Here is a 19,351-nt window from a genome sequence, read left to right as displayed (position 1 = left end):
TTTACCAAAGGAGTATCCTTCTTCAGAGCGAAAAATACTGCAAGAGGGACTGAGGGCAACCGATCCTAGGCAGGACTGACAGCCTGTGTCTGACATAATACTAAAAATGACCCGCGACTGGAATTATTTGAAACCTTCAGTTCAAACAAAAAAAACGAACACAGAAGGGGGTGGAGGGGTGAGGAACGTGTCATACACTCATGAGGTTTTAGTGTCTGTGTATTTTGAAGCTGCCTGGCTGAAAGAAGACAAGGTTAGCTTTAATATCTCTTTGGTGAGACAGAATAGGGTAAGGATTGGTTAGAGTGTAATGCTCCACACACAAACACTCTAAACAACACACATACACTTCTTGTTGTATAGAGCCTTTATCATTCTGTCCGTCAAGAAATCTATTGTGTTTTACCTGACTTGGCGTCAATAGGTGACTTTCTCCTAAGTGCTCTTGGTTTGCTGCATATATTCGGAGAGTTACAAGGCCCACCAGACCTACAGGCACAGCTGAGAGTTTTATTATCTGAGAAGAGATAAACATGAAAAGCAAATACAGTAAATTCAAGATCATAAAGAAAAGGGTAATTTATTCGAAACACAAATTGGATAAACTGCTACAACCCAGACAGAACTAATGTTGATGTTATGCATTTATTTCACTGAGAGATTTTGCCTACAATGTTTACTAAGCAAAGATAATTGTAAACTCTTTGGATTAATTCCAATATTTTTGTACAGATACATTTTTGTAAATGCACCCCATTTAAAAAAATCTTTTACTGTATTCAGCAAATCATGTAAGTCATTGTCTGTCTTTCCTTGGCTGATATCATGTGTGTCACATGTATGATCATTTACCCTACTGATGTATATGGCTTCCCATGGTAACCTTTAGCCTGAATAACCAGATTGGAATCTGCTTTATCACTTCAGTGATGTCACAACGGTGGATAACTAAAATGGCTGACCACTGTTGTGATGTCGTTCAAGGAAAGTGTAGGAAGATGGCTCTGTATATTCTATATCAAAATGAGATATAGTGTGCACAGAGTCGAGGGGTTCCCCAGAGGCTTAACAAAGGCTAAAGTAGATAATACTAATGTTCTCTTCTGTGGTAGTGTGGTCAAGCAGTTAGGTTTATCAGAGGGTAGTGCAAACCATTTATTGTACACACACACACACACACACACACACAAAGACAATAGAAGAAGCACACACTCAATGACTTAACTCCAGACCAATGTTTCTTATATAGCAAAAATATATTTTCTTAATTTATTTCTAGAACCACAAGAGTCAAGTTGCAGGTAAGTACTTCAATAGATTTGTATTTCACACATATATCAATAATACTTTGTTTGAAATCCGTAGGTTATACAGTTTTTAAAATATTGGCAATTATCTGTTTTAACCCCTTAACCACCTCAGATGTAATGGTTACGTCCGGTTGCACGGAGCTGAGGCGCCACGGATGTAACAATTATGTCCTGCTACCGGCCATCAGGGGAAGCGATTGCACTCCCCCGAGGGCCTCCCCTCTAATCCCCCAGGGCAGAACTGGAAAGGGAATCGCTTCCCCTTCCACCCCTGCCCATCCCCCCCAGTGACGTCTATGGACATCAGCACGCGATTGCGTGCTGACCTCATCAGAGGTCACCCCCACGCGGATCGGAAGAGAAACGCAAATGCATTTCTCTTCCGGTCACATTCTGGGTGCAGGAGAGGCATCAAAGGAAAGGAAAGGCCTTTCTGAGCATTTCTCCAACCCGATCGTGAAGCGATCGGGCTGCAGAAATGCCCACTAGACACCAAGGATTTTGTGTTTATGTTTGTGTTGGTTATTAGCATAAGGGGAGTGACCCCTTTGGCAAGGGTCGCTCCCCAAGGGGAGGCATTTTATCTAAGGCCATTTCTGCCCCCCCCCGGGGGCAGATCGGCCTATATTAATTAGGTCGATCTGCCCCCTGGGGAGCAGAAGCCATAAGACACCAGGGATGTGTTTTTTTTAATTTTTATTATGTTTATAAGGAGAGCGGCCCCTTATGCAAGGGTCGCGCCCTAGGGAGCAATTCTATTATTAGGCCTTTTCTGCCCCCGCGGGGGCAGATCGACCTATATTAATTAGGCCGATCTGGGGGGCAGAAGCAACTAGACACCAGAGATTTTTTTTTTTATTGGCATAAGAGGAGCGACTCCTTTGGCAAGAGTCGCTCCCCAAGGGGGAGCATTTTTTCTAAGGCCATTTCTGCCCTCCCAGGGGCAGATCGGCCTCTATTAATTAGACCAATGTGCCCCCAGGGGAGAGGGCGGTGAAGGGATAAAAAAAAAAAAAATCCATGGTGTCTCATTGTTTATTTATTATGTTTATAAGGAGAGCGGATTTAAAAAAAAAAAAAGAGGGTGGAGGTATGGCCATACCCTCACCCCAAATGAATGAGGACAAAGTTGTTCTGTCCACCAGTGGGCAGATGGGGCAATTACCCCTGATCCACTCCCTGGGGGGCAGAAAGCCTACTAGATGCCAGAGAATTAAAAAAAGAAATAGTGGGGTGGTGGCTACCAACTGAAGGGGGTAACAGTCTTCCACCTCTCCCTCAGCACACTAAAACATCTTAATCCATGGCAAGGAAGAGGACTTTTGATTATTTTGGGTTTTGGTTTTACATTTGGGCCATGAGAGCTTGTCTAACTCTCAAATTCATCCCACTTGGAATGGTGAGGGCTGCACCTTTTGGACTTTGAGACGCTGCCATCTAGAAAAATCTACGAGATCTAGACACATCTGAAAACTAAATATCTGGGTGAGTCCATGGAGGTGTGCTTCACATGCACCCGCACCATTTTCTTACCCACAATGACCTGCAAACCTTCAAATTTGCTTGAAATCACAAATTTTTGTGATGAACCTTCCGGAGCCTGCAGGAATCCACAAAGTTCGTACCACCCAGCATTGTCGCATCTATACCAATAACAATTCTGCCCCACTTGTCAGCCTAAAAACTTTTTTTTTTTTAAACTGCCCTTTTGGACCCTCTTTAGTTCCCCCTCATTTTCAACCGGTTTTTGGCTCTTCCCTGTTAAGGCACTTGGCCCACCTACACAAGTGAGGTCTCATTTTTATCGGAAAACTGAGGGGCATGTTGGGTGGTAGGTGCCGGTGCAGTGATCCCACATAGAAATGTAGGGCAAATGTGATTTTTTAGCTACATTTGAGGTTTGCTGAGGATTCTGGGTAAGAAGACATTGGGGGATCCACGCAAGTCACACCTCCCTGGACTCCCTCGGGTGCCTAGTTTTCAGAAATGTCTGGTTTTGGTAGGTTTCCCTAGATGGCTGCTGAGCCCTGGACCAAAAACGCAGGTGTCCCCGCAAAAAGGTAGTTTTGTATTTGATCATTTTGATGTGTCTATGTAGTATTTTGGGGCATTTCCTGCTGCAGGCACTAGGCCTACCCGCACAAGTGAGGTACCATTTTTAATTGGGACGCCTGGGGGAAATGCTGGGTAGAAGGAAATTTGTGGCTCCTCTCAGATTCCAGAACTTTCCATTACTGAAATGTGAGGAAAAACAGTTTTTTTGCCAAATTTTAAGGGTTGCAAAGTGTTAGAAATGGGGTATTTGGTTGCCAGTCAGGTTACCCCCTGTCCAAGCAAGGACCCTCACTCTAGTCAGGGTAAGTCAAACACAATCCAAATTATCCTGTGCCCACCCTTCTGGCAGCTTGGCACTGAGCAGTCAGGCTTAACTTAAAAGGCAATGTGTAAAGTATTTGTACAATAAATCATGCAGTATAACACCACACAGTGTTTAGAAAAATATAGGGGAGGTGTGCGTCGGTTTCAGCACAAAAATACACCACACAGTGTTTAGAAAAATATAGAATATCTATCTGGTTAAATGCAGGTCAAGATTTGATAAGTACATGTTGAAATTTCACCTTAGAGAATGATAAAAAGAGTCTTAAGTTTAAAAAAAACAATAAGTGTCTCTTGCAAGCACAAAGTACCTGGTTTGCGTCTTAATTATCCGCAAGGGGCTGTAGAGGAAGAGATGCATGGAAAACGGGGAGGTGTGCGCTGGTTTCTCCAGGCGCGCACAGACGATGCGTCAATATTTTTCCACGCACTCAGGGAACTGCCTGGCTCCCCTGACTGACAGGGCCTTGCGTTGATTTCTGTTGTGAAGACTTGGATCCTCTTCGGGTTGGGGGGTATCTGGACGCCCCAGGGACGATGCAGAGACATCCTGGGCGTGCAGGACGAAGTCAACAGGAGCTGTGTCGATCCGGTGGGCAATGTAAGGAAATTTCTGTTGCACGGCAGACGCTGCGTCGATTCTTCTCGCAGGAAGTCAGGCTGAGTTGTTCTGGCTCGGCTATGTGTTGATCCAATGGGTCATGCGTCAAAGTTCCGGTCGCAACGCTGGCGCTGCATCAATCTCTTCTCGGGGAAGTGGGCTGCGTAGTTCCGGTTGGGCGTGCAGTGATTTTCTCACCACGATGCAGGCTGTGCATCATTTCTGGCAGGCTGTGCATCGAATTTTCACTGCACAAGGAGTTCTTTACAGGATGAAGTCTTTTTGGTCCTGAGACTTCAAGGAACAGGAGGTAAGCCCTATCGAAGCCCTCAGAGCACTTCTCAGCAGAGCCAGAGGGCCGCAAGGCCACAGGGGAACAGCAGGGCAGCAGTCCTTTGCAGAAAAGCAGTAAGGTGAGTCTTTTGGTCAGCCAGGCAGTTCCTCTTGGCTGGTTGCAGGTTCATAGTTTCTTCACCAGTGGTATCTTGTCCAGAAGTGTCTTGAGTTGGTAGGGTCAAAGGCCCTGTTTAAATACCTAAATGTGCCTTTGAAGTGGGGGAGACTTGAAAGAGTGGATTAGAAGTGCACCAGGTCCCCTTTCAGTTCCATCCTGTGTGCCAGGGTGCCAGTAGGGGGTTTGGCAGTCCATTGTGTGAGGGCAGGCCACTGTCCTTTCAAATGTAAGTGGCAGGCCCTCCACCCTCCCAGCCCAGGAAGACCCATTCAGTATGCAGATGTGTGCAGGTGCGACCGAGCATCCTGTGTTTCGGGTTGTCTGAGTGAAATGCACAAGGGAGCTGTCAAGTAACCCAGCCAGACGTGGATTGTAAGGCACAGAAGGATTTAAGTGCAGAGAAATGCCCACTTTCTAAAAGTGGAATTTCTAAAATAGTAATATTAAATCCAACTTCACCAGTCAGCAGGATTTTGTATTGCCATTCTGGCCATACTAAAAATGACCTTGTTACTCCTTTCAGATCAGAATCTACCACTTAAACAGTATGTGAGGGTAGCCCTAATGTTAGCCTATTAAAGGAGTAGGCCTCACAGCAGTGTAAAATGAATTTATGAGTTCTACATTACCATGACATACAAACTACACAGGTATATGGCCTGCCTTTTATCTATATAGCACCCTGCCTTAGGGGTTAACTGGGGCCTACCTCAGGGGTGAGTTATATGTACAAAAGGGGGAGTATAAGGTTTGGCAAGTACATTTAAATGTAAAGTCGAATTGGCAGTGAAACTGCACACACAGGCCTTGCAATGGCAGGCCTGAGGCGTAATTAAGGGGCTACTTATGTGGGCGGCACAATCAGTGCTGCAGGCCCACTAGTAGCATTTAATCTACAGTCCCTGGGCACATGTAGTTCACTTTACTGGGGACTTACAAGTAGATTAAATACATCAATTGGGTAGGAACCAATGTCACCATGTTTTCAGGGAGAGAGCATATGCACTTAAAGTGCGCAGAGTCCTAAAACCAGCAAAAAACAGTGTCCAAAAAGTGGAGGGAGGCAGGTAAAAAGTTAGGGGTGACCACCCTAAGGCTGTCAGGTCTAACACAAAGGATTCTGGGTAGCAGAACCTGGTGAGAGCCCCACAAGTCACCACATCTTAGGTGCCTAGTTTTCAAAATTGCACAGGTTTGGTAGTTTCCCTAGGTGCCGGCTGAGCTACAGGCCAAAATCCACAGCTAGGCACTTTGCAAAAAACAGGTCTGTTTTCTGTGGGAAAATGTGATGTGTCCAGATTGTATTTTGGGGCACTCTCCGTCGCAGACACTAGGCCTACCCACACATGTGAGGTACCATTTTTATCCCGAGACTTGGGGGAATGCTGGGTGGAAGGAAATGTGTGGCTCCTCTCAGATTAAAGAACTTTCTGTCACCAAAATGTGACGAAAAAGTATTTTTTGGCCACATTTTGAGATTTGGAAAGGACTGTGGGTAACAGAACCTGGTGAGAGCCCCACAAGTCACCCAATTCTGAATTCCCCTAGGTTTCTAGTTTAAAAAAATGTATAGGTTTGCTAGGTTTCCCTAGGTGCCGGCTGAGCTAAAGGCCAAAATCCACAGCTGGGCACTTTCCAAATAACACGTCAGATTTCAATGTAAAAATTTGATTTGTCCATGTTGCGTTTCCTGTTGCGGGCACTAGGCCAACCCACGCAAGTGAGGTACCATTTGTATCAGGAAACCTGGGGGAACACAGAAGAACAAGTGTTACTGCCCCTTGTCTTTCTCTACATTTTTTCCTTCCAAATGTAAGACAGTGTGTAAATAAGATATCTATTTGAGAAATGCCCTGTAATTCACATACTAGTATGGGGACCCCAGAATTCAGAGATGTGCAAATAAACACTGCTTCTCAACACCTTATCTCGTGCCCATTTTGGAAATACAAAGGTATCCTTGATACCTATTTTTGACTCTTTATATTTCACCAAATGAATTGCTGTATAACTGATATAAAATGAAAACCCACTGCAAGGTGCAGCTCCTTTACTGGCTCTGGGTACCTAGAGTTCTTGATGAACCTACAAGCACTATATATCCCCGCAACCAGAAGAGTCCAGGAAAAGTAACAGTATATTGCTTTCGAAAATCTGACATCGCAGGAAAAAGTTAAAGAGTAAAATGTGGAGAAAAATGGCTGTTTTGTACCTCAATTTCAATATTTGTTTTATTTCAGATGTTATTTTCCTTAGGAAACCCTTGTAGGATCCTCACAAATGACCCCTTGCTGAATTCAGACTTTCGTCTACTTTTTAGAAATGTTTAGCTGTCTGGGATCCAGCATTGGTTTCACACCCATTTCTGTTACTAACTGGAAGGAGGCTATAAGTACAAAAAAATTGTAAAAATGGGGTATGTCCCAGTCAAATGCCAAAATTGTGTTGAAAAATGTGCTTTTCTGATTCAAGTCTGCTTGTTCCTGAAAGCTGGGCCGATCGTGAATTTCAGCACCGCAAAACCCTTGTTGATGCCATTTTCAGGGAAAAACCACAAGCCTTCTTCAGTAGCCCTTTTTTTCCCATTTAAAAAAAAAGCAAGACATTTTTGCAGTATTTTGGAAAATTTCTTGGTGTCCTCCAGGGCACCCCACACTCTCTGGGTACCTCTACAACCCCTAGGATGTTGGGAAAAAAGGAGACAAACTTGGCGTGGGTAGCTTATGTGGACAAAAAGTTATGAGGGCCTACGCGTGAACTGCCCCAAATAGCCAAAAAAAGGCCTGGCACCTGAGGGGGAAAAGGCCTGGCAGCGAAAGGGTTAAAAGTCGACACTGCAAGTTTTAGAAACAGTTTCTGGGGGGGGGGAGAAAAGTTAGTATGATTTACAGGTAAGTACTAAGCTTACAGTTCCAGTCTCTGGGGGTTGGGTTCAAGTTAACCCTAAGCACCCACCACCAGCAACACGGGGCCGGGCAGGGTGCAGAGGTCAAAGTTGAGGCAAATTTAACATGGACTCCTATGAAGACAGGGGGCACTCGATTTCAGGTCTGCTGGCACGTAAGTACCCGCGTCTTCAGAGGGCAGACCTGGGGGGGTTTAGAGAAGCCCCAGGGTGGCCGCCAGTAGGCGCCACACACACACCCTAAGCGGCACAGGGGCAGCCGAGTGCAGGGTGCAAACAGAGTGTCGGGTTCACAGTGCTTTCCATTGAAGGGACCCTGGGGTCACTTAGATGCTGCAGGCTGGGTCCAGGGGGTCGGTTCCGGAAAACCACAGGATGGACAAGTAGGGGGGCCGCCTGTTAAACGTTGCTGCACTGGTGGTCGGGTTCTCCAAGGCCTGGGGACTGCGGGTGCAGTGCATCTTTAGGTGTCAGATATCTAAGTCCAGAGTTTTCGCGGTCAGGGTTCCCCTGGTTTCACAGAGCAGGCGTTGTCGCGAGGGGCAGAAGAGGCCAACCCAGGGTGGGCACTTCCTCGAAATAGCCGGGGAATCCTCTCTTGCCGGTTGGGCCTCCTGGACACGAGCCTTGGGCATCAGGTGCAGACTGGTCTGGATTTGCGTATCTGGGGAAGTCCTGTAGTCCTTTGGTGTAGTTTAATTTTGGACAGGACCACTGTCCTCAGGAGTTCTTGGTCCTTTGGGGTGCAGGACAGTCCTCTGGAGCTTGGCAGAGGTCACAGGTCCCGCAGGATGCATCACTGTTCTTGTGCAGGTTCTTTGAAGCAGGAGGCTGGCTGGTAGGGCTGGGGCCAAGTCAGTTTTCGTCTTCCTTCTTCTCTGCTGGGTTTTCAGCTTAGCAGTCCTTCTTCTTTCTTGGCAGGTCGCCAGGAATATGAAGACTTGGGTTCAGGGAAGCCCTTAAATCCTGGATTTAGGGGCGTTACAGAGGGTGGCTACACCCTTCTTGTGTCCACTCCCTTTGGGGAGGGGGACAAAACCCTAACCCTATTGGTCCCAGTCCTCCAAACCAAGATGGAGGATTCTGCAGGGAGGGGGTCACCTCAGCTCTGGACACCTTAGGGGTGGTCCTAGCTGGGGTGGTCACTCTTCCCTGTTTTCCCTAATTTTCCAGACAGACTTGCCTCCAAAAGTGGGGCTTTGTATGGGGGGAGGGCAACTTCACTACCTGGAGTGCCCTGGGACACTGTAAGCCAAGGGTGTGAAGCACCTCCACACAGGACAGGCATGGTTTCTGGCCACAGAGAGCACAAAGGCTCTCACCCCATGTGGTCCGAAACTTGTCCGAAAGTGGCAGACTGGCACAGACTGGTCAGTCCTGCACTAGCAGTTTGGCTAACATACAGAGGGCATCAATAAGATGCCCTCTGGGTGCATGTTTCAATAAATCCCACACTGGCATCAGTGTGGGTTTATTGTGCTGAGAAGTTTGATACCAAACTTCCCAGTATTCAGTGAAGCCATTATGGAGCTGTGGAGTTCGTAATGACAAACTCCCAGACCACATACTCAATATAGCTACACTGCACTTACAATGTCTAAGAATGGACTTAGATAATGTAGGGGCATATTGCTCATGCAGCTACACCCTCACCTGTGGTATAGTGCACCCTGTCTTAGGGCTGTAGGACTTGCTAGATGCCACAGGCAGTGGTTTGTGGACATGGCACCCTGAGAGGGGTGCCATGTCGACTTTGCCTTTTCCTCCGCACCAGCACACACAAGCTGCAAAGGCAGTGTGTATGTGCTTGGTGAGGGGCCCCCCAGGGTGGCATACTACATGCTGCAGCCCTTGGGGACCTTTCCTGGCCACAGGGCCCTTGGTATCATGAGTACCTTTAGCAAGGGTGTGCCATGACTGTGTGCCATGGGTGTGCCAATTATGAAAACAAAGGTACACATTTTGGGAAAGAACACTGGTGCTGGGGCCTGGTTAGCAGGATCCCAGCACACTACCAATCAAATCAAAGTTGGCATCATTATCAGGCAAAAAGTGGAGGGGTAACCATACCAACAGTAGCACTATCCTACAGAAAGGGTTTGCTTTCCTTTTGTTCCTTCACCAAGCCTGGGACCTCCAAAGACCCAAGAGTGTTGGTGGAATGGCATTATGTGGTTTCACTGGCTTTCTCCCAAATATCTATTGACCCAGTGGTAACAGGAGAATACAGGTGGTGCTGTGACTGCACTGATCACCTTCCCCCTGTCAGCGCAGGTCTCCAGAAAGAGGTGTGCGGAGAGGGGAAATGCAACTATGATAAGCGGCTGTCACAGAGTCACTGTCAGTGTGGTACTGGCTCTCTGCTCTCAGTGTAAGAGCAGAAAGGGCAGTTTTCGCTTTGCTTGCATTGTCTTCTTGATGTCACTCAGAACCCCTTGTGAATAACATCCCTATTATTCAGTTAACCATCTATAATTCGATTAATAGAACTTTCATGAACTGTTTTAATAGTTTTCTAGAAAAATCATTTTTTGGCTAAACAAATCTCCACACTGCAATTATACGTCTTACAGGTTACCTGGATCACTGTTCTGCAGTGATTCCTAACCAGGGATCCAATAGCGAGACGTACAGCTAGAAAGAGGACCACACATGGGGCACATCATGCTGATGAAAAAATATATTCTTGAGACACAGGGTAAACTTTCCCTTGGTGTGCCAACATTATTTTTTAAATCCACTTGGTGAGAATGTCTTGATTTCCCCACAAAATGTGTTGTCCTGCACCACCATGCCATGCTCGTCACCATTATGCAAGGACAGTGGACAAGCATAATCTTCCTTGGTATTTCTCCAGTGATACTGACCTCATCACTATCCTTTCGGGTTTTCATTAGCATTCTGTCTGCAGTAACATTATGGCAGATTTATATAACCCAGTGTTGCCATCCCTTTGGGCACAAAGTCACCACAGAAACCCCTCTAAAAATTCCCCTCACTCTATCAAAGCTTATTGGTGTTCCTATTTCATGGTTCTATGTCAGAGAATCATCTAGAAAAATATTGTGCTATAAATGTGTTGCAGTCAATAAATTGCCTACCATAATAGTGTGAAGGTAAGTATAGATTTACTATTGCTAACTCCACAGCTACATGCTTCGAAGATATACATATTATCAAAGTACATATAGGTAGAGTTTAAAGAGGTAAATCTATACTTACCATAACAATATTGTGTTGTCAATAGTTTGGTGATATTTTGTAGGTCTTTACTCTGCTAGTGTAGCTACATGATTAACCTCCTTTGCCCAGCCCTTGTTATTGTTGTCCTTACTATTCTTACATGACAATCAATAAAGACTATGGTAGGATGTGGTATTTTTATACTTCATGTTAAAATCACTGCAAAGGCTTACCAGTTTTTATTCAGGTGTAAAGCATCACTTCAGCTATACAAGTGCGAAAAATTTCTAAATAAACTCAAATGTCCTTCAACAAATGTCTTCTAAAAGGGCTTCAGACAAGAACTGAATGCTACCAGCTCATTATGGTCCGGCTTGACAGCGCACCTGTGCCAGACAATTATGTAAACATCACTGGAGAGGGCCTTTGGCTCCACCCACATGTTGGGAGCCAGGAGTTCATGTTTTAATTGGGCAGAGGTTACCAGCTCAAACAAAAAGTGCTGTTTTTATTTACTTATCCTGAGCATGACGTTCCAAGGGGTACACATATGACACTGTAATGCTATTTAAGTGTCTTAGATAACTGGATAATGTATGATGTTTTTCTCTAGCAGAAACAGAGATGGGGAGGGCAGTCGTTAACCGACCTGGGTGTTTAGCTCTGGCTTGACTATGCAACTGTCACCTGACATTCGAGCCTGCACCAATATTGTTTTATAGTTCTTTGCTTCCATAGAAATACATTCCCATTCCTATATTATTTACCTGTAATGCTGCACATTACCCTACAAGTTCCTTAAGAACCAGACCTATTGGCATTGCCAGTGCCTGTTTTTAAGTTTGGCTCAGCTAAAACGCTTGCTGTAAACAAACCCACAGACTGGGCCTTGGTCAGCCTCTTCGACCACCAACTGCCTTGGGGCAGCTTACTTCAGAGTATTCTTCATTTATATTAATTTATTTATACATTATAAGAGATCATACAGACCCGCGTGTATTGGGACAGTACAAGAAGCAACAATGATGTGGAGTAACTACATCAAGAACATCATTTCCAAACAGTGTAGAAAAATAAAAAGCATGCAATTAAACAGCACACTTTCATCAACGAAAACGCAAAACAAAGAGAACATGCCGGCAGGTGGAGCTAAGAGGAGATTCGCAGTGAGGAAGACATGGTACTGAAACCAAGGATTTCTGTGAGGGGGGAGTGCAGGTACAAGAACTAGGAAAAGTTAGGTTTTCCGTGGAAAATACAGGGCATCAGATGTGACAGGTTGACAAGAAATCAAAGAAAATACAAGAAGAAATAAAACCTGAAAATAGGAGATTATAGGTTTCAAAAGACTGGAGCTACTTCTGTTCTACTTGTTCTGAATTTTTAAATCTCAAGATGAACAATTTTAAGGCTTCTAATTTAAAATTTGAACATGGGGTTCAAATGTAGGAACTGACGTTTTCTGGCTATAAGTGATATACAAGTGGCAGCCAAACTTACATTTTATCTAGGCTGAGGATAGGGAGTCAGTGCAAATGCCTAATGGCATGTGCAATGTGCTCATATTTTCTGGTGCCTGTTATCAACCTTGCTGATGAGTGTCTGAGGATTTCCTGGCAATAAGAAAGCCCACCTAGCTAAGCATTGGAACAAATGGTTGAACCGCATTGCAAAAATTATTATGTTCAAGGACTGATTTTAGTTTTTTAACTGCAAGGTGCTTCGCTCTGGTCTTCTTGGATGCGAGTTCAACATGTATCATAGATAAGTGACGGTCAATCCATATAGCATGAGATTTAGCTAATTTGGCAAACAATAGAGCAAAACTATTGCTGTGAAGATCCATAAGTCAATTGTTGTAGGGTGTCCTTTAGATGATGAATCACAGTGAACTCCCAAAAAATATTTGCCCAAAATTCAGAGCTGGATGTCCTCAAAGATTCTCATACTAAAACCCAACGTTTTCTGAGAAATTATGTCTTGGATGGAGGAAATCTTTAGGTACAACACAATTTAGTAGGCATGTTGATGTGGTTGATTTCCCCATCATAATCCTCAGCAGTTCTATATAGAGGTACTAGCACTGGCCCTTGGAAGGCAACACATGTGGCCAGGGTGTTATCTGCAGTGAAGCACCATATTCTGACCAGTTGTTTACGGTTACTAAGGAAAGAGGCGAACCAACTCACTACAAGTCCATCAATTTTCATATGGAACTCCAGAGTAGCGAAGGATAATTCACAGTGTTGAAGGCCACTGACTGATCCAGAAAGATAAGACAAGCAGCCTCCTCATCTAGTATATAGTGTATGCTCCCTACAATAATAAGAGCGGTAGATTTGGTGCTACATCCTCTCTTGAGTCCTGTGGGATGAGATGGAAGCAGCTCATTTTGGTCAGTAAGTGTTGCCCATTGTAAGGTTGTATGTTAATCTATTATGTTTTCTAACCACAGAAAGCTGGTCAAAAGGCAGTATTTGGACAAGATATTTGGTTGATACGATTCTTCAGAATTGAACTTATTTGACCAATTTTGAGAAAACTAGGGAAAGAGGTATTGAAACCTGTGTTTGATTTTGGTAACAGGAATTGTGTCATCCTAATAAAACTCTGACTTTAATCTGCTGATATTCTTCAGGAATTACATAAAATTCAGGAAGAATCTCTGAGAGCAAGAGTAGCAGGAGATTTAAAACAGTGTCACTTGCATCTTGGATCGGCTCACAGGACTAACTCTAGCTCATTATCATTCCTACTAGTAGGTGTATTATTTCACCTTCTCAGAATGTGCTTCCATTGTAATGCATGCGGTTGACAGCCTTCTTCAACAGAAGACATTCCCCACCAATAGCAGGGCCTGCTGCACGGTAAGCAAATCCTTACTTGAAGTATGTAAGCAGATATGTGCGGAAAAAGCTGTAGCTAAAATGTAAAACAATTTAGTTTCTTGAAAATGAAACCTGGTGGGTATTATAATGTGGTTACATGGTTTGTTGATCACAGTTCAAGTGTTGTTTATCATTTTAATGGTGTTGCTGTTCATGTTAAAATCAATAAATAAGAAGCACTGATTTTGGGAGGAAAAGTATATGGCAGGCACTATTTTCAGAGTCCAAAAGCAATCTTGGAAATAAGGTTTTACCCTCTATAGCAACACAATCTTAGTGAGAACAATATTACTCATGACTGATTTAAATAAGCATAATACTGGTCAGATGTTATTGTCCAAGAAAATCATATTTTGTGTGCCAAACAAAAAAAGAAAACAGCTTTATTATAAAATTGCACATGGTGAGTATTACAAAGTTTTACATACTTATGAAGATCATACTTCGAAATTGAACATAAGTCAGACACACAGCGGCCGTGAATGGACAGCCCGTGAGGAGTGATCAGACCTAGGTTCCATGTGTGCATGACATCTGGCTGGGGCCAACCATGGGAAAATGGAGAATGATGGAAAGCAGGAGACTTGTAAACAGCCACGTGCCCAGAGCGGTAGATGAGTCCTGTGGCACATGGGGGGTGGGGTGGAAGGGGGGCCGGGGAGATGAATGAGGGATGTGGGAGGAAGCTATACAACTATATACATTGGATTGGTTGGGTGGGAAAGTGGCATGAGTTCAATTTAATGTTCTGGTTCACTGGTATGTTATAAGGTCACTGAGTTGTATTCAAATGATGGTGGTCTATCCACACAACCATGAGTGTTCAAGCAAGTGTATATTGATATATTGCACATTTGTACCACCTGTCAAAAATGTACACATGTTTATATTGACATGTTAACATGTTACACTGTGCTAAAACAAGGATAGCCATAAAAAGATCAGACGTCTAAATTTGAGATATCTTCTAATGTAGCTTGATGCACAACATACTAATCTGCAAGATAAGCCATTTTTCTTTTTCACAGCACATACATCTACGTCATGTGCTATTTTTTTTACTGTCATCAGCACACAACTGTAACACCCCCTTGTGCAGTCTGCAATCACAACAATTCACAAACCAGAACAGACCTTCACTTTTGTCTGTCTTTGTGTAATTGTGTCTGTTAGGATTTTCTTAGGCCTGGGCTGCATCAGTGCATGCGCTTTTGCTTGCAAGAGATATTGTGTTCAATATGGGGCTTGGAGCTCATCCATTGCTTACTATTTGTGGTCATCATTGTCACCCTCATTTGCTACCTACTATTTGGGTAGTGCAAACCGGCTTCACTTGCTCTCCTTTCAGCTGAAGCGTGGCCCAAGAACTGATTGCTTCATCAGGATTAGGCTCCTTCCGCTGCTGGCTCTGTGATTGAGGTACTATTTTTTATTTATTTTGCTTCTTCCCTTCCCTATGCCTGTCCCTGATGCTTCTTCCTCTCCCACTGCTGTCCATGTTGCAACTTCGCCTCCAACCCACCACTTCCGTGTTGCTTCTTTTCCCCCAACTGTGTAGTTAAGACCCCTCCCACCCCCACTCTGTGCTGCTTTCTCCCACCCCCCCAACATCCATGTTGCTTCTTCCCCTTCCACCCAATCTCCCACCTCCTGGCGGGTTGCTTATTCTGCTCCCCACGTCATCATTGTTTTTGCTCATTCCTAGCCAACCACCATAAGGGGAAAAACCACTATGACACGGCCAGCAGTGGCTGCTTCATACTGCATTTTTTCACTATCCCGTGTCCTCATAACTCACGCACTTCCATTGTCCAACCCTACACGATTGGTAAAGCCAAAAGCTTGCCCACAGATGAGACCTAATGGCTTTGCCAATGCTTATCCGTTCTGTAAGGCTTTCCATGTCAGGTGCACCAGTTCTTTTCTTATGTTTACTATATCAGCAGAACACTTTTGCTTCCTTTTGAAATCAAATGTACTCTCATCAGCTCGCTGTGTGAGCAAAGAACAAACACTCCATAGGAAAATGGTTCAGTTCCTCTATCTAAGCATTCCATTGTTGGAAGCAGATTTGAGCACGGTGCTTGTCCTCTGCTCAACTCAGGGCTTGAAAAATCATAAAAAATAACTAGACCTGCAGGTCGAGTAATTTAAATAATCTACTCAACCTAACTGTAATGTACTTGACCCATAAACGGGTCTCAAATTGTGTGATCCTAGGCAAATAGTTTACAGAGTTGTCTTTTTCTTCATTCTCATATATGATTGCACCTTCAAATATGTGAGCTCAGCATTTCTGCAGTACAAAAAAAAAACTCTTTTGTTTGATTAAGTAGACTAGAGTTTGCTGCATGCATCATAAGAATCTAGCCACATACCCATGATATCTATCCCACATAACCTAGGACTTCTTTTAGTTTACTAACAACATTGCCATCAGGGCAGGAGTGTTTCTCAGTTTGTTTAAATACTCAATTTTATTAAATATATTACTAAACCATGATGTGGTACCAAATCGTCATCTACACACAGTAACTTTCCAAGAAATGTCTCAAAATCTCTCCACTAATTTGCAGCTTTACTGATAAAACAATATAGTGTATTAATGATCTTTGAAAATTGGGTTTCAGAAAACATATCCTTTGCACATCAACACAAAGTATTCTGATTTTTTTTCATCCTATTAAAATATTTTTTTCATCACACATAAATATAAAAAAGGGCTATTGTGACTACTGAAATATATTTTTAAATGTTTGCTCAGTTGACTTAGTCATTTAAATGTTGTGTTAGGAAAAACCTGACACCCTATATCCTTTTATTTTACATTCTAAGCAGCAGCTCACACAGTTCACCTTACATAGTCCTTGACCTCTACAGTCAGAAGGAAAGAAATTTGTAAGAAAAACTGACTTTTGACCTCGGTCTGTGAACACAGAGCATAAGTGACATAAGAACAAGATTTAAAGGCATCTTTTATAGCCCCTCCACTTTTCAACTGAACAGAACACCTGTTCAGTGTCAACTCGCCAGAAGGGAGCAGAAATAAATTAAAAATAGCTCGACCTGATCAACCTGATCAAATAAGACTCGCCAATGCGAGCGGTCGAGTGGATTTTTCGAGCCCTGTACTGGTAAGCATCTGCAAGTACTATACAGAAGTAGAAAGGCAAAGCCTTAAGCAACTTTCTTCCTAACAGATGACGCACAGAAACTGTGATCATTTATCAGTGCTGGTCGGTTCATACTCATGACTAAAATGACTATTTACTTAACAGTCTATAATAATTAATGTTTACACGTCTCTTCATTTACTGTCTGTGGTGCATGTCTGTTTTTCAAAAGCAGGGTTCAAGCTTTCTGGCCATGGAGGTACCAGCAATTTGTGTCTAATGGATTTGAAAGCATAATACAACCCGGATATTCATACTTCAGTGCGAATGTACGTACATGCATCGGCTAATTGAGGCTAAAGTCCCTATTGAAGTGAGCTAAGTGTTTGTCGTACATGTTAAAAAATCATTGGCAAAGCCAACAGGGCTTGCTTTACTCTGCTGAAGATTGCAAACTACATCTTCTAGCATTCATTAGCACATTTAAAGCCAGACCTCTTGGCTGTGCAAATACTTGTTGGTGGTAGATTTGTGTACCCTTTTAAATCACATATTCAGTTATGAACACATTTTCACAATGGCACCCATGCAAGAGACTCCATTGGCAAGTGAACACATTTGAAATACTGAGACTACATAAATGCTTCAGATGTTTGCCTATCATGTTATTGAATTTTAGCAGATGTTATTGCTTGTTTTCTGTCGCTGTTTTCTGTCGCCGTTTCCTACAATGACTTTCACTAGCACAAAAGCCTCTAATGCCGGGTAGAAGTAGTACTCTCATGTTTTGTGCAAATTATCCTTTTAGGGCATACCCGGCTGTTAAGTGGTCACAACTTTTTTTACAATTTTTATTATGTTTATAACCTTTTGCAACTGGGCTTTTTTAGAAACTTCTCTGGTGGCTGTAGGTTTAGTGACATGGGGATAGGTGTACTCTGAAAATGGGTTATAAAGCAGGGATGGTCCCCCCCCCACCTCAAATTGTTTCTATCCCACTGTTGTTTGCTTTATTTGGGAGTAAGGCTGGGTGATGACATGATAACTGGGAGCAGAGTGTAGCCCAGTCTGGGTAGCCTTACCTTTAACCCATGCATTTTAAATGTATTTCTTGGAGAAAGTATAAAATTAGGTTACATTACTTAGGTTATTGTCATTAATTACAATACTACAAAACGGAAAAATCCTCTAAAAAAAACACAGCCTATTGCAACAGGTATGATCACTAGCACTATTAATGTATGAAATGGTAAATTTACGACAGGCTTTGTGTGTTTGGTTAGTCCTTTTTGTCTTCAATGTTTGACCTTTTAAATATAATTTTACGGAATGTATTGCTCTAAATAATGTTTATTTTGTTTTCTTAAGTCTGTCGCCCCGTCTCTTTTGGTGCAAATCCTTCACCTTGGCCTACAATCAGAAACGAAGTAAGGTTGACTTTAGGACGCTGCTGTTCCCTTTTCTATGCAGACTACAGAAGCCTGATTTGGGCAGGGCTTTTAGTATGGTGACAGTCTTCACCCCATGCTTCCTCCCTCTAGCTACAAATCAAGAAGGATCATCAGGCGTACACAACATTTACAATATAAAAACTTGAGACAGTGCGATTATCTTTACATAGCGATTTGAAATCTGGGTTCAGCTATAACTGCTACAGAAAATGCAGCCAAATCATGCCATCATGGCGATGCATACTTAATTGTTGATCACACATTCTTGTCCAGTCCATAGTATGTCACTGTTAAACAACTGTATCGAAATGTAAGGATAACCAAGAATCGTAAGGTGATGATTCATTTATAGTGAAGTTACCAAAGAAGCTGTGAAATTGTTGCATGGTTAGAGAAGGCACAGCACAAGCTGGTTATGCTGTGCTGGAGCATTGCAGGTTGTAAAGAAGCAGGAAATGCGGTGCAGGAGCAGGGGGAGTACTGTAAGAGCGGGTGGAAGCGATACACGAGCTAGATGTCTAAAATTAAGCCCAACTAGTAGGTCGGACCTTTAAAAATGTGTTGCAGAAACAGGACGGAAAACACAAAGGTCAGTATGGAAAAACGCTTGCTGTTAATAGTGTGCAACTCAGCTTTGCCACTTCTAGCAGACCAGGGCGGATTTCTATAGCGAGACGACCATTTTTACTCCAAAACGACTGCTGTTGGAATAATGACGTGCTCAATCTCAGACCACAGTGCTACATGTATTTATTCCCTAAGGAGCACATTCTTGTTAGTGTACGATTCAACAGGTCTTAAACAGGAACCCAAGGAAACCTAGATTACAAATGTGTTCCTAAACAGAAACACTATATTCACATACTTCAAATTCGCGGCAAATGGGACCAACATCATAGCCGATGCTGCCACCTAGTGGCCCTACGCGGTAAAAATGAAATATAAGAGTAAGAACTTTTTTTAAACGTTCAAGGTATTACTGAGCGAGCATTATGACAGTCTGTTTCAAAACATGCTCAGTCAGGACATCATCCGATTTTCGAACTTTTTTCCACTTTCGCACGTCT

At 43.3% G+C, this 19,351-nt stretch overlaps 1 protein-coding gene across 1 annotated transcript in view; it reads right to left on the bottom strand.

The window, feature by feature from the left end:
* Positions 1–19,351, bottom strand: part of APOOL (apolipoprotein O like) — a 274,241-nt gene that overhangs the window by 223,890 nt on the left and 31,000 nt on the right. The window contains exon 2 of the mRNA XM_069212627.1: positions 407–517. Within this exon, the coding sequence (XP_069068728.1) occupies positions 407–517 (111 nt within the window). The remainder of the gene's footprint in view (positions 1–406; positions 518–19,351) is intronic.

Source organism: Pleurodeles waltl, chromosome 2_1 (assembly GCF_031143425.1).
Source record: "Pleurodeles waltl isolate 20211129_DDA chromosome 2_1, aPleWal1.hap1.20221129, whole genome shotgun sequence".
NCBI lineage: Eukaryota > Metazoa > Chordata > Amphibia > Caudata > Salamandridae > Pleurodeles > Pleurodeles waltl.
This window is presented reverse-complemented; position numbering and strand designations above follow the sequence as displayed.